A 16,748-nucleotide genomic window follows, 5' to 3' on the forward strand; every position below is an offset into this window, starting at 1 on the left:
CGCTCTCTCAATTCCGAAACGTCAACCGGTGTAACAAATTAATAGTCGTACTCCGTAACATTAATAAGAACCTGCGTCTTCTGTTTCATTTCGTCTTTTATTTTATATATATAATTTTTTTTGGCTTTTTAAAAAAAATGTTTTTTTTTTTTTGTTTGGTGTTTGTTCTTTTATTTATTTATTTAGTGGTCGTTGGCTGGGTCGTTTGTTCTTTTTGTCGAGTGTTTTTCTGGTAGGTAGTAGTAGTAGTACTCCTCGGCTCGTGATCGTGAGATTCCTTATGGTCGCATAGTGTGTCTGTGAGCCAAAACCAGATTCCACAGAGAGCCTTCTCGTCTTGCTCGACTGTCCGTTTGTATCGAAATTATTAATGCACACCGACAATAAAACATATAATTAACTCGAATCCTTTTTTGCTCAGCCGCTCTTCTACCAAAAAATTCTCCACTTTTTAATTCCGAGTAATTTGGTAGCATTCCTGCGGCGGGCACATTTTTCAATATACATACATATGTAGATCATAGACGCGAATGATAAAAATTCTCGTTAATTAGCCAAACATACGGACGACCTATTAAATAGATAAAACTAACACTGAAACGATTTAGTGTGACTTTTTTCCATCGTACAATTTATTACTGTAAGTATTTTCATTTATTTTATTATTTTTTTATTTTACATATATACCAGGAAGGCCTTACAGGTAAATCCCAATGCGCCTTCCTGGCCAATTACAAATACAAATGCAGCATTTTTTATTATAAGTCGTTGAATTGCGAGACACTGAAAAAACTCGCAAATTAACGAGACATCTATGAATTGTACATAATTTTTTATTGTACATCCATCAAATTTCAAATAGTGGTGACATAGTAGGTAGGAAGGATTTTTAGCCAATTTTTTTTTTCCGGGAACCGTTTCAACAATGAAATCAGAGAAAACTGGCAAACTCTGATAGGAAACGATCAACCTGGAGTCACAAATCCAGGTCTGACCAACAGCATACTCTGAAAAATTAATTTTTCATTCAGGGATAGAACCCGGTACCTCCTTGACGGTAAGCAGAAGCTTAACGTCCGAGCTATGCTGCTGGCTATTTATTTTTTATCGCTTAAAATTTAATAAACGAAACTCAATGAATGAATCTTGATGTTAATTAATAATTACATTTAAAATAAATCAATATTAATGATCAAAGCCGATCAAAGGCATTTCAACAAATTAAAATATCAGCAGGGCCAAGTTGAATATGCTCACTGCATTTAAATATAAAACTTCTTACAACCTTATATAAGATAACTTGTGGGGGGGGAAAGTAGCAGTTGTTTTACATAAGAATCTAACATAAGTTAAATTATGTAATTGTTGTCATTTACAGTACATTTTCGCAAAAATTACAGACTAACTGTAAGTCACCATCATCAATGCTATAAAGCTTCATTATTTTTCTATTCAACTCAATAATAATAATCATTCATATGCAAGCAGTATTCTTGGATTTATAGAGATTTTAAAGGCGATACTTTTCATATTATATTATTTACGAATAGTAGTTCTACGTTCAAAAATGCAAAATTTATCAAATCATAAAATTGTTAATAGAATTTTTTTCAAAAAAATTCGCATTATTAATTTAATACTATAATAATAACTTATTAAACATTGAACAATACTTACGTATGATTTATACACGTAATTTGTAAATTTTTCGAATAAATTTACACGTGCAAACAAGTAAGTACACAACGAAGGAAGCTTCGCCTGATTTTTACACATTTATAAGTATTACGAAAAATTTTGAAATATTTTATACAAATTATATCCGCGCAATATTTAGGTACGTGCGCTCAATTAACGCGTTGATTAATGTCTCGCGAGAGAAAATCGTGCGTAGTGAGAAAACGCCTAAACTCAAAATTATTCCAATCGACTCCAATGTTACATAATATTATGTTACATTGTGAGAAATAAATAACCAGACGCACACACACACACACACACACACATACAAACATTGGCAAAGTAACCTTGCATAGTTAAGATTAAGTGTTTCAGACACGAAACTTGACGACGATATGAAAAAAAATCGGTTTGCGTGCTCGCCGTTTGTATGAGACGTGGTCATTCATTGCGAAAATTGCATTCAACCCCCTCTAAATTAGTAGCGAATAAACATGAGAAAAAATGAAGGCTTTTCGCGCACAAAAATTGCTAAATTAAATTGCAAAAATGTTTCGCATCGACTATGTATGTACAAAATCTGACCTTAACAATTACAGGTCGACTCTTAAATACCGCTAGTAATTATATTCATCAATCTGTACAATTTTTCTTCGTCAACGTCAAGTATTCTTTACAATGTCAATTTTACATCACAGATAAGTTTCAAACTTGAAGAAGTCTCAAAAGATCGTATACGATAAGGTGTGGCGCCAATTGCAATTATACATACAGTATTAAAAATTATACGTTGAGCAAATATTACAACTAACTATTCAATGTGACGAATGTATAAGCTGTTTTGTAGGCTTTGCTACTTCAGTAGGAAGCTTTAAGAATCCAAAATTATCCTTAGCGTATACGTATATGTACTTAACTAGTTGTGAGTTAAGTACATATAAGTACTTAAGTAGATATTTTATTTAAGATCTTATGTAATTCCGTTTGATGCAAAATGTTTATATATAAAAACCTTGTAAAAAATATACCACAGCGCATTTTATTCATTTCAATTTGTTTGAAAGCCAAAATTTCAGTCTTAATATTTTTTATTTTTTATTTAATTAAGTAAATAATTTAAAATGATTAAAAAATTAAACAAATATGGTTATTTCATTTTTTGAAATACCCAAAATAATTGTAAATATACTATAAAAGCGGACTGAAAATTCTAATCTAATTAAAGCCTCACTTCAACAATAAAATTCAAATTAGTAAGCCTTTAAAAATCTTATAAACATATTGGAAGGATTTTACATAATATACGAAAAATAAAATGAATTTAATAAACCTTTTAAAAATCAAAACGTGTTTATGTATGTACCTACATACATAGAATGGCATTCGCTTTACAGAAACAAAAAGATTTTTTTAATATTATATTTCAATCCAGTTCATATGTATGGTACATAAGAGTAATCGTATAATTATCATAATCTTTTTGTTCCCTAAATTTCCAATTTAGATAAAAAAATCCAAACAAGCATTAAAACATTTTGCTTACATTTTGAATGCAGAAAACATTTTTAGACAAAATCTACATCATTATTATTAGATTGCTCCCAACTTATAATGACAGACTCTCTTTTTTCAAGATCGCTAGTTTGTCTCATCGCACAAGGGTTTCTGATTTGTTACCTTTATACAAGATTGCTGATGTTATCCTTGACACATCTGATTTGAACGAAATTAATTTTAACGTTAATGCCAGATGTAGAAATCTGTTCTATCCACCAATTTGTCATAACAACACTTCATTTAATAGTACAATCGCACGTATATGCCGTCTTTACGATAGTATGGCTGATTATCCCCACCTTTTCGCTGACTCTTTCAGTACTTTTAGGGCTAAGGTGAAGAAGAAGCAAATCTGTAGTTGATTCGCTTCTTCACCTTCATTGTCATTCATTGTTTATTGATTTTAATAGGTTTTTGTGATTTTTCTTTTTTGTTTGCTTTATATTACCATGTGGAATATTATATTTTATAACTGTACATACATGGAATATTATATTTTCATTTATATTTGTATATTTTTTGTCTCACTGTACTGCTTTCTGTTTTTATATTTCATTCTGTATGTGTGCCAATTTAAATTAAATTAAATTAAGAGAAAGAAATATACAGACTATGAGGCTTTTACACGTGAACTAATCGAAGAACCATACTAATGAACAAACCAGACTATCACACCTTATACATAGGTACATAATATTTGATAAATTGCCTGAAAGCAACAGTTCCAAAATCAATTGCTTGAAATATAAACTACTCGAATTTCATTTGCCGTTCATTTTTGAACAATTTACCTATGTATGTATCAGTGGCGTGCGGTGAAATTCTTTCTTTTTTTGTCGTACAGCCTTACTTAATGTGTGTGAGCAGGATACAAGAGGAACAGGCTGTTCCCCTTGTATCTTGTCCGCGCACATTAAATAAGGCTGTACGACAAAAAGAGACAGAATTTCACCGCACGCCACTGGTATGTATGTACGTATATAGAACCACATCTCATCACGAACACACCCCACCGACAAGCACAGACTAAGCTTTTCATCGAATAAAACGATCATTTTCAATCGATTGAAAGAACTCATCCTGCACACTGGTGGAGTCTGCTCATCACTTCACTTCATACATGGGGTGGAATGAGGGGGGTGGGGTGGTAAATAGATGATTTTTGTCATGCATACCGTGCGCAGGAACGGAGGGGTAGGCGGCGTGAACGTTGTGGTAATATCTCGCCCTAGAGTGGTGACCGCCGCCCTCCAGTGCCGGGTGGAAGAACTCGCCGGGGGCGGCGCCGAGCTCGGCCGCATCGGCGCCCCCCAGCCGAGGACTTTCGTACCACCTCGGCTGTTGCACCGACTCTGCTGACATCTCCATCATGACGATTCACCTCGTCAACACCACCTCCTTGATAAACTGCAGGGCATCATCTGTTCTGTCTATCACTAACTCTCGCCCCCACTCGATCACTATTTTATTAAAAAATATATTTATATATTCAACACTAATTATATTAAAATATATTTTTCTTTTATTATTATTATTATGATTAATTGGACTAGATTTTTTTTTTATTCAATGAAAAAACACTTTTTATTATTAACTCTTCAGTCTTTATTTATTTATATGTATTTTAAACGTACACTGAATCTAACGTGTGCCGAATCGATGGAGTTTTTAATGCAAGTATTGTTGGACGTGTGTTGCGCATTTTTTTCGGATCTGTAAAAATAAAATAAACATATTAGCAAACTGGCCGAATCCCCCGGCATTACTCGGGCGGCAAAAATTATAATGTATTTTTTCTATATACATATATATGTACATACTATTTGTTTTACCCGGCTTCGCTCAGTATTTGTAATATAAACAGCTTAAACGGCTAATCTAATAGCAAATATTCTTTTGTTTTTTTATTAAATTTATTTTGAATCGAAAAAAAATTCATCATAGAAACTTTACCAACAGTTCCCAACCAAAAATACTTATATACATACATACATACATAAAAACTTACATACAGTCTCTTTCGAAATTATATATTATATATATATTTTTTAATCATACACTGAGATAAAATTGGTTTTCATTGTAAATTGTCAAGTATAGATACATTTGGGTATATAATGCGCATAAATTTATACATTATATTACATAATATAAATTTAACATGAATTTATTTCATATTATTATTACAAATTTATTTTATTATTATAAAAATAATAATAATAATATAAATGTATAGATGTGTTTAATTTGTTTATTTGTGTATGCATTTGAGTCGCTCATACAAGTAAAAGTTTTAAAAAAGCTTGTAATAATTGAAAACTGTAGATTTGTATAAGGAACCGACGAACACTCATCTCCATGTGCACGATATAATAATCAATTTAACCCTACTTTACAAAAGAATCATATGAGCATATTCAATAAATTCCACCTTTTAATCTAAATGCATTTTATAACGAGCTCGTTCAATGTGTGTATACAAAATAAAAGTGAAAAAATACACACCCATAGTTAAGTCGTGAACAACCGACTATTACAATCAACATTACAAGATAGATACTTAGATAGATACCTGCCACGATCATGATCGCATTATTTTCGTTTTTTAATCGATCGAACGACCGCGCGAATTTCTTTTAATTAATTATTTAATTTATTTCGGCAAACGCCCAATTAAGTACATGCCATACATAAACGTACGTGCCTACATAGACCTACCTACGGCAATTAAGTACGATTTGATATTTTATCTAAAAATAATAATGGCGCGGAAAAAACACACCACGGCGGCGTGGCGTACCTGTGTGAAAAACTCTATTTAATTTTTTATTCAAGTCAATCGATATTTTCACACACAAGACTCATCTCATACGTGTGTATTTAGTTGCTGAGGAATTTCGAGAATGTGTTTATTTGATTACAAGCCGTGTAGAACCAAATTTAAAAGAAATTAATAGCTTCGATACTTTTTTGTTGCGAGTTTGGCACATGGGCTTTTTCAGTGTTGAATTTCTTACAAAGCTACCGAGTAAATGTTTGATCTAACGACTTGATATTTTCAGTACGTGCGGTGAGTATAATAGGGCCAAAGTTGTTACCTTATCACGGTAGCGATAGAGTCAAATAAAATCACAACCAAATTCGACGGTATCTTAACAAGAAGTGATTCGATAAAACTTGGAAAAATCGTACTGAAACGACGATAAATGTCTTTATCTCCGATCGATTCGTTTTTTTCATCGAATCGATAAATGTTACATGAAATACTTATAATATATATATTTTTTAAACATACATATATATACCTACACGTGATCCATCTGTACGCTCAATAAAATTTTTGACACGGAAAAAAGTTTTAATTAGTGTTTTTTTTATTACGAACCTACACCGGAGTGTATCTCCTTATATACTCCATTGTGATTGATAGAGTAATTAATTTAATTTCATCCGTACTTTATGTACAATTAAATATGAAATACTCGTTGTAACAGCGACGCTCTTTATAATTATTGTCGGAATTTGTGTGATTCCATAATTTTATTCCCTATGCTTTTATGAAACTTGAACAATAAAAACTCTTAATAGGCGCTTACTATCCTTTACTTTTCTTACACGTGTATTCGCATTTTAATTTATAATAAACGCACATTAAAATACAATATATCTATCGTATTTAAAAAAATAACAAAATCATTACAAGGAGGCGGCCTTTAATTCAACGCATATATTTCCCTTTTTTGTTGTTTCAATTTAACAAAAGAATTTAAATCAAGCAATTTCGCTCCATTTTTTTTTTATAATGAACTGTAGATTATGGTCACCGCGATCGATTGTCGAAATTATACACGAAATTAAATTGAAAAGTAGCACGTTAATTTGGAGCACAGGTGCAATCTCCGATCGATCAACGATCTTGGCAAACAAGTCTTCTTTATCTAAATCTTATCTCAAATTATTATTATTTGGCATAAGCAAACAAACCTAGAGAACGAATATCGGCGTCTTATCGGCACTAGATATCGCTCCAACTTACATACATACATAATATGCCCGAAAACATCGATAACGATAAATCTGTAAAATTTTAAATTAAATTAAACCCACCGTACGAACAATCGCACTCGGATATCTTTCGACACTTGAACGCATCAACACTTCATGTCAAATAAAAAAAAAAATGGAAAAAAAGTAATCGATAAACACACGAGCGGTTAATGTGTAATTTATATACGGGCGCCAAAATATGTACCTTAGTAATAATAATCAAAAAAAAAAGATTAATTATGGCCGCTTTGATTGAAAAGCGTAATTATCCGACCGACATCGTAGATCATCGAAATTTAACATACTGAACCGCAACGATGACTTGTTAAAAATCGTCTCTAATCCATTTAATTTACATAACGGTCATAATTTACCTAACGAGTGCGAACTTAAGCCTACATAGCGTATAAAATTCAAATAAAATCACAACAGATTGGCTCGTAAAGGGTTAAAATTACACACTGATTAAACGCCAATGTTCTGATTTGACAAATCTATCTTGATTGATTTCGATAAGGCATTATCCCAAAGAATACATTAAAAACCTCGGATCGTTTTTACGATTATTACATTGGGAAATGCGTTTGTTAAATTAAATGTAATTAAAAAAAAATGAGACAAATATCAAAAGTACTTACGTTTAATTGAAATTTATTATGAGCAATATCGGCGTTCCCGTTAGAAGCCTTTAACTATTAATTAAACGAGTTATTGTTAATTAAAAAATATATATATTACAGAACGATAACAATATTGTTTACAAGGTGTTTTATAAATCAAAAACTATTTGTCAATTAGTATACCGATGCAGATGTGATAACCGAAAACGTTGCAAGGTAATTTTATTACATACAGGCTTATCTTAGATTCGGATCGAAGACCTTGTAAAATAGTCTCCGAAAAACCAATCGATTGGATATTATGAAATTAATTAAACCCAACACGTGTTATATGGAGAGACTATCCGTAGATGCTTTTAGCATATCTACACCGGTCAAACTGCTTGATTTACAAATAAAATCAGAACCCAAATATGCCTATGAATAGATATAATCAATTGTCAAAATTTTATTAAGTTTAGACGATCGCTCGAATCGATAACAATAGTGTATGAAATATTATACATGAGATTATCGTTTCGGTGGACTTTCGCTATACTGAATATCACGTAAAGCGACCGTGATGAGACGCTCGCTATAAGCGATTGTCGTTATCTGGGAATGATCGATCGCTATCGTAAAATCGCGGACGACGACGACGACTCATGCGCTAATCTAGTTAACGGGCCCCAAAAAGAAAAAAAAGCATGTCATAAATCTATTTTGTCATTTTAATGTTTTTTAAAAGTCGCCTCAAGTGCCTGTTTATCCTATATTGTACATGTCGATTCGATTTATCTATTGACAAATTGTTGAACTTCGGTTAGTAAAATTGTGAGGCTACTTTTGATTATCGCTACAATAAGGTTGATAAAATGTGTGTGAAAATATTATACTACACTGATTTATTTAAGTGCTGTCAGAAATGCGGACTATCACTGAGTGTTTTATTATAATAATTACTATGAGATTTAATTTAGATTACTTTAACATTAAGTGCGTTATGGAAAATAATCTTGGACGATAAGCGGATGGTTCACATTTAAAGATTAAATAAAAATTTTGATTGAAAATTTAAACAATAAAGTCAAATTAAAATAAAGATATTGAAATCAATCTAATAATATTTTTTTTAGAAAATCTAATATATCTAGAATAGCCAAGCTTTATATTGTACCTACTTTGGTGTCTACACATTTTCAATGTCGTTATAAATATTTAGTTCATTTTTTAAATACAAAACGAAATATCTTATTACATTCAATTGTCAATCAAACTACTCGTATACACACACAAAAATTTATAAATAAAATAGACAAAATAAAAAAAAAACATTTCACAGTGAAGGTAAGTTTTTACTACTTCTTTGGGAAAAAATCATACAGATTTTAATGCAAAAAAGAGGTATAGTTTTCAGAGGTATTTTAACAATTCTAAAAATTTATTTTCAATTAAAACAATAATTCAGAAAACACGCCTAATGGACATAAATATTTGAGCTTAATTGGCAAACTTGTTTCATTTCGACTGTCAGGCCGACGGCTACGACGAAATTGCGGAAAAGCTTTAATGTAGCAGGAAGCTAATGAAAAAACATCTTTTATGAAAAATGTTTTAAAAAAAAATGTTGAAAAAATGTCGATTAAAAATCAAAGAAAAAGCAAAATCGCAACATCGACGGAGCCGAAATAGGGTTAAATTTATATGATACTTGTATATTGATCCGGTGACGTTTCTACTGCTTGCAAGCAGTTAGCTTTAAGCCTAACGTAATCAACAAATTGTAATTATAAAAAGACAATAATAACAATTAGATATATTATTTTATGATTAAAATTGATTTTAAGTTTACACATAAGTTATCATATTCAAATTAGTATAGGTAATAAATAACTAATAAAAAAGGAATTAATTAATTGTACGACACGATGATTTTATATCGAAAATTTATCTAGTTAGTAAATAACGATTGATTTTATATAATATAGGTAAATATGACAGCCCTTTAAGTATAATTTCGTTCTATTTCGAATTTTCAATTAAAATTTAGTCTATGTAGTAAATTGATATCCACATAAAATTTAATTAAAACATAAAATACACATTATTTTTATTGTCATTGTTTAATTATTTAACTTTAATTTCATTTAAAACTTATTGTAAAACTTTGTACCTACTTGCCTATTAAAAATTTCTTGCAAATCTATGACTTATTTTATTAAAAATTAAGAAGTAAATCAAATAACACATCATTAGTATTTTAAAATTGTAAAATTTTTGTAGATATTGTCAATATCATTGTAAAAATAAACAAAAAAATAACTAATGACAAAAAATACAACACCCATGATTCAATCATTGATAAAAAAAATGACTCATTCAAATACAGACACCGACTTGCTATTTGAAAAATATACAATTTTCCTCAATTTTATCGATTTCATAAAATTAAACCCTCGTTTCCTACATTTTTCACGAATCCAAATCTAACGATAAAGGTACCCTTGAACAATAAGACAGACATTAACAACATTTGTCAAAATAAAAAAAAAAAACAACTGACTTTTACGCATACTTGGACACAAACAAAAATCCACTTCTTACAAATCTATTTAAAAAAAAAAAACACTTCACACCCAAAATCAACGAAACTCACCTCAATTTCAACAACAACAATGAAAAAAACCAAATTCCCGATGCGACAACGACCAAGCAGACACCGACAACGTCACAACAACAAAACTGTTCACACACACACTATGCCGACGACATTAATTTATGTAGTTTGCATATGATATTTTTTTTATTTTACCTAGTAAGTATGCAGTTAGTATCACACAGCGAATCGAAAATGGAACGACGCCACAGCAACAACGTCTCGCACTAAATAAATCACTATGTGTGTGTGTGTGTGTGTGTGTGTGTGTTCACTTTGAGTATGACGAATGTAAAGCACTGGAGACGTGGCTCAGATACATACAGTGTGTGGGCAATGACAATAACGTGTGTATGTATATTATATAAATATAAATATGATGTGGAGCGGGTGTGTAGTCCTGGTTGGCGTGGATAGTGTGTGCGGTGCGACACGACCGACACGTCGCGCACGAACGGCGACCGAACACTGAGCGCTGCGACCCGACAGCGGTCGCACGGCGAGTCCTAGGCACGGCCCACGCGGCTCGCGATTGGTCGACGCGCCCCACCCGACCACCAATCAGAGGCCGAGTTCCGCCTTTGCTCCACCCATTCTCCCCGTGCACTGGACGAGGCTCGTGGATGGGTTGGTGCGCTACGGACGCGTCCGTCTACGCAGTGCAGCGCTCCAAACACACATATAATAATTAATAATTAAATTATAATCAAAATAAAATTGTATGTATTTAAAAAAAAAAAATCGGTCTTTTGCTGCGCGCTCGTCGTCGTTGCACGATAGCGATTCGCCGTAATCGTTTCGCGATGTGCTCCTCTCTCACTCTCCTGTTACATCTCTTGTCTATCTCTCTCCCTCTCTCTCTCTCTCTCTCTCTCTCTCTCTCTCTCTCTCTGTCTTTCTGTCTTGTGTGGAATATCTAAGTAATGTGTGATGTATGGAGAGATGTGTGCGGTTTGTTTGTTTGTTTGAATTTTGTTATGTCTGGACTGGTCTGAAAATCCGGACCCCGATGCAATTCCCGCAGAAAAAAAATTGAGCCAACCTATTAAAAAAAAAATCTCGAGTTCGAACTTTCGCACGATTACAAAACTTCATCTACATATTGTTACTACGTATGTACATACATACATAGATAAAGTAAATATTTATGAAATATCTATGTATGGTGTTTGGAAAGTTGTGCGTATTTAAATTAAAATCGATTATAATTAACAAAAATATATTCGACATAATTTTATATACAATATTTTCATTTAAAAATTCAAATTAGAGTGATATTTTGAAACGTTTCTCTCACTCTCCTGTTACATCTCTATCTCTCTGTCTGTCTTGTGTGGAATATCTCCAGGCGTATCTAAGTAATGTGTGATGTTAATAAAGCCCGGACCCAGAAGGTGCCGCGTATTGTTCAAATGTTGTAAATGCATTGTTCAAGGTTTGCCGAACCTTTTTTACAAAGAATTTACAACAATGGAACAATGAGCGGCCCCTTGGCTATCCTACCTCTAGTGATGTATGGAGAGATGTGCGGTTTGTTTGAATTTTGTTATGTGGTGAAGCCGTGGCCGGCGAGAGAAAATCCGGACCTGATGCAATTCCCGCAGAAAAAAAATTGAGCCAACCTAGAAAAAAAATCTCGAGTTCGAACTTTCGCACGATTACAAAACTTCATCTACATATTTTACAGTACTTACACAGATAAAGTAAATATTTATGAAATATCTATGTATGCTGTTTGAAAAATTAAAATCGACTATAGGTAATAAACAAAAATATATTCGACATAATTTTATATACAATATTTTCATTTACAAATTCAAATTAGAGTGATATTTTGAAACGATTTGCCGTAATCGTTTCACAATGTGCTCCTCTCTCACTCCCCTGTTACATCTCTATCTCTCTCTCTCTCTCTCTCTCTCTCTCTCTCTCTCTCTCTCTCTCTCTCTCTGTCTTTCTGTCTTGTGTGGAATATCTCCAGCCGTATCTAAGTAATGTGTGATGTATGGAGGGATGTGTGCGGTTTTTTTGTTTGAATTTTGTTATGTGGTGAGGCTGCCGAGCGGGGTTGGAGTGAAGTACATATTCGTTCGTTGAGTTTTTAAGTAACGGTTTTATTTATTGAAAAATCAACAGGCCTCAGATGTAGAAATTCATAAAAATAAAGTATAAATATAACAAAATAACATCTGAGCCCAATTATAGATTTTTACAAAATACATAATATCTATATCTAGTACATATACATATGTAGAATGAAAAAAAAAATAAAAACTAAAATATGACTAAATAGGACAATGCATAAAAAAAAAGTGATAATATAATGAGATAAACATAAAGTAATATAATTGGATAAAGAATATATAATAGAAATAGAAATAGGAATGGATCAATCTATCTATCTATACATATATACATATGCATACAAATGGACAGTGTCGAATTTTAGGCTAATTGAGTTGTACACAGTTAAAAGCTATTCTCACATCTACATGCATTCATACATATGTACATCTATTAAAAATAATATTCCCTCAAAATTCATTTAAATATTTTATTAATTTTAATCCAATTATCAACAATTAATTCCAAGCTAAGGAATAGGGAAGAAAAAATGCGCCGAATTTCCCAAGGAAAGATAGCTGCATATAAAATAAAAAATTAAAATTAAAAAAAAACTTCTCATATTTATCTAAAATTTTCTTCAAATATTAAAATTAAAATTTTGATGTAAAAGTATTAAATATTTTTAACGTATCTAAGTACCTATAGAAAAAATGAAAAAGATTCTATGGCACTTCGAGTAGGTAGGTACTTAGTTATTTATTTGACTATAAATCAAATTCATAGATGCATATTGAAATTTACATAGCTTACCCAACTTTCCTATATCTGAACATATGTAAGTAGTTTGCGATTATAAGCGATTGACTACATATTTATGTAGCAAAAAAAATCTACAAATAAAATAATAATCTTCTCGTAATTGAGTCTTTGAAAATTATAGATAAAGTAAAAATAATACTAACAGTGCCCACCTGTAAGAATAAATAAACCCAAAATCGATAAAATTGTAGTTTTGTAACTTTATATTAAAAAAAAAAATCGGTTAGTTCTAAGTGGCTCTGAATTTTTTAGGAGATTACTTTTGATTACTTTGAAATATTGTTTTTGTTTAAATTCAGTCTTAAAATCATAAATTAATTTAATTTCATAAAAAATCAAATAAAAAAATTATTGTATTAGGTACGTAGTAACTATACAAAAATATATAAAACTTTAGATAAAGAGATAAGTAGAGTATAATATAATATATACCTATACATAGATGAAACTATGAGGAAATAAATTAAACTGTGCATCAAAGTGTAGGTAGATATACATAGATACCTATATTGAAAAAAAAAATATTTGTAACAAAAAAAGAGATAGTGATTAATCGATTTAGAGATTGAAACGCGATAGTTTTGGGACCCCTATAACTATGGCCTGAAAATCTAAATCAAAAGACCACCCCCCTTAGGTACACGACACTCCAAGCCAACACCTGGCAGCTCTAAATCAAATCATCAACTTCAAACAAATAAATAAATACCTTACAAAAGGTCAACAATAACTTAATGACTGGTTGTACATAAGTACCGAAGCAAGAAGCTTTAAATTTATTTTCGCCAAAATCGTCATCCGAAAAAAAGAACACACAACGTGTCAGGATCGTTTAGAATTTGTTTTCGATATAGTAGCATACACGTGCCCCACCCCAAGACACGTGTCACCCTCGTGACAGCTCCATTGAACGAACCACTGCAAAAACCACATCAGACAAAGCTACGGACACTTCCTGCGCGCACGCACGATCGTGACTCTTTCGCGACGAGGCGTAATTAGCGCCCCCTATGCTAGAGTCGGAAATGCTAGAAACATTGACACCTACTTACATGCATACCAACTCTATTACTATCACTCAGTGAGACTACGATGTATAATGCTGAAAAACTGCATAAATACAAAAAAAAACTGTAATATTTGACCAATACCGGTTAAATTCCATACAACAGAGCTAAACTCGTCATAAGAACCTCGTTGGATATACCGTTGTAATAAAAAAGTGTGAAATTTCAGAATAGGTCACAAGCAACTCGAACGATACTCGCGAGGGCGACTCGTTAGCGCTATCTTGACAGACGATTTGTCAGTGAAAATCACACTTTCAAATCATCGTCCTAAATGTAGAACACAACGTTAAGCATGCACATCATCAAAAAAATCATAAACTATAAAAATTCAATACGTTTCTATAAGTCGCTTGTGTGTAAGTCTGTAAGTACCTATACCTACTCAGATAAGAAAGCTTAATATCACTTAGTATGTCGGTATTTGTTATAGAAATGCGTTGGATCGTTTCAAGTTTTCGGGCAAACGTTTAACATATTGTCTAAATATACTTAAAAAGCCATTAGCGCATTTTATACCGACCTATAGAAATCTTACAGGACGTTAAAAAAACGCTGAAAACAAGACAAAATGCCTACATTCCTACAAAGTGTTCAACATGCAAGAGAATTTCCTTTTTTTACCGCAAAATATCGCGTTAAGCATTTCCGTCTTCGCGACTTTACATAAACATTATTCATTTCAATTCGCCTTTTTAAATCTAAAAATATCACAGAATAAACGGGGAGTAATAAAATTATTTATGGCAAAGACTTGATTTTAAAAGGAGCAACGCAGAAATATCCTTCAATTGTGATTTTTTTTCTCTCACCTTATTAAAAATAAATACCGACAATTTAATTTTAATGACTAGCAATCAAAGCTGGCTCTTTAATAGCCCTTTCAAATTGAGACAGTTACTACCACACATTATAATTTCATTTTGAAAATAAGTGATTCAAAATATTTATGAGTAATCACTGCAATTAAATATGTTTACAAAAGTTTGAGAACCCGCGGCCCGATAAAGAAATCACCATTTTAAACTGTTCTAAAAGATTTACTAATGAAATTGAAATACCGAAAATATCGTGTCTACATTCAAAATTTATCTTAAAAATTGAGCCAATGTTCGCGTCGTACATATCTCGACAAGAGAGCTTTCATAGCAATGTCGAATATACTCCAATGAACGAGTTCAAAGGGTTAAGAGAATCCTTCGACCTATAAAAACCACACATAATTCAACCGCACAGTCAAAAGTGCATTCGCGGGAGGAGATGCAAGCTGCAGCGTCTGTTATCGAAGCGAAGTCTGCACAGACTACGTATAGGAGCGTCGCAAAAATCGTTAAATGGGCGTCGCCCGCCGCCATCATGGAATTAAAAACGTGCACGAATGCACGTGGAAAATGCACGCCGTGCAACAGGACCAAAGTGCACGCGGTCAATGTCAATATTCATCTCCAAACGGACACATTCGACGCAACTAGGTACATACTCACTGCACACTGTGTGCACCGGCCGTTACCTTGAAACAAAGTACCCAAGTGGGTACGAGAACCTACACGTAGATATATTGTATGCAAGTGTGATTAATGATGAGTTACAGGTACATAGGTACAAATGAACAGGTATAAAATTTGCGTGCACATAATGGACTCTAATGTCAAAACAATCGTGTGATGCTATCTATGGCGCGTTTTTCTCGTAATTATAATGCCCATCTAATGGATGCATTGTACAACGATCACTCTGTTCATTGTGCGGGGTGTGTACCTTTTCATGCGACAAGGGATGCATTGCAAATATACCTATTTAAATCAACATAATACCTACAAAATTACAACTCTTCTTCCAAATAAAATTCTTGGATGTTTGCCCACCATCTATGTATATGTATGTATGTTGAGGAAAATTTTCATTCTGGCATTTTACACAAACGTAAGAACTTTTCAGAAAGCCGACTCTTAGCATATCGCTTTTCATCGAAAAACTCTTTTCACTGCGGAAAATCTTACGCAAGTACAACATAATTTCATTACATTAGGTAGGTACTGATTTAGGCCACTATGAAAATATATATAATCAATCAATCACGCTGTTAATCAATCAATCGTACGATCATCCTTTATACCAAAGCTAACATGCCGTTTTTACATCAAGTATTTGCATCATTAGTAAAGAAAAAGTCATTCGAATGTATATGATCAATAAACTCATATATAGTTATGCATTCCACCATTGAATGACAACAACATTCGTGTGCACTAATGA

General features: G+C 32.3%; 1 protein-coding gene across 2 annotated transcripts in view; it reads right to left on the reverse strand.

The window, feature by feature from the left end:
• LOC143914205 (GATA-binding factor C-like) overlaps positions 1-4,734 on the reverse strand; it is a 140,462-nt gene extending 135,728 nt beyond the window's left edge. The window contains exon 1 of one of the 2 annotated variants that reach the window (XM_077434318.1): positions 4,413-4,734. In XM_077434318.1, the coding sequence (XP_077290444.1) occupies positions 4,413-4,608 (196 nt within the window). In that variant the 5' untranslated portion in view covers positions 4,609-4,734. The remainder of the gene's footprint in view (positions 1-4,412) is intronic. The other variant, XM_077434317.1, reaches the window with a different exon arrangement.
• Between the last annotated feature and the right edge of the window lie 12,014 nt (positions 4,735-16,748).

This window comes from Arctopsyche grandis, chromosome 7, assembly GCF_051622035.1.
Source record: "Arctopsyche grandis isolate Sample6627 chromosome 7, ASM5162203v2, whole genome shotgun sequence".
Lineage (NCBI taxonomy): Eukaryota > Metazoa > Arthropoda > Insecta > Trichoptera > Hydropsychidae > Arctopsyche > Arctopsyche grandis.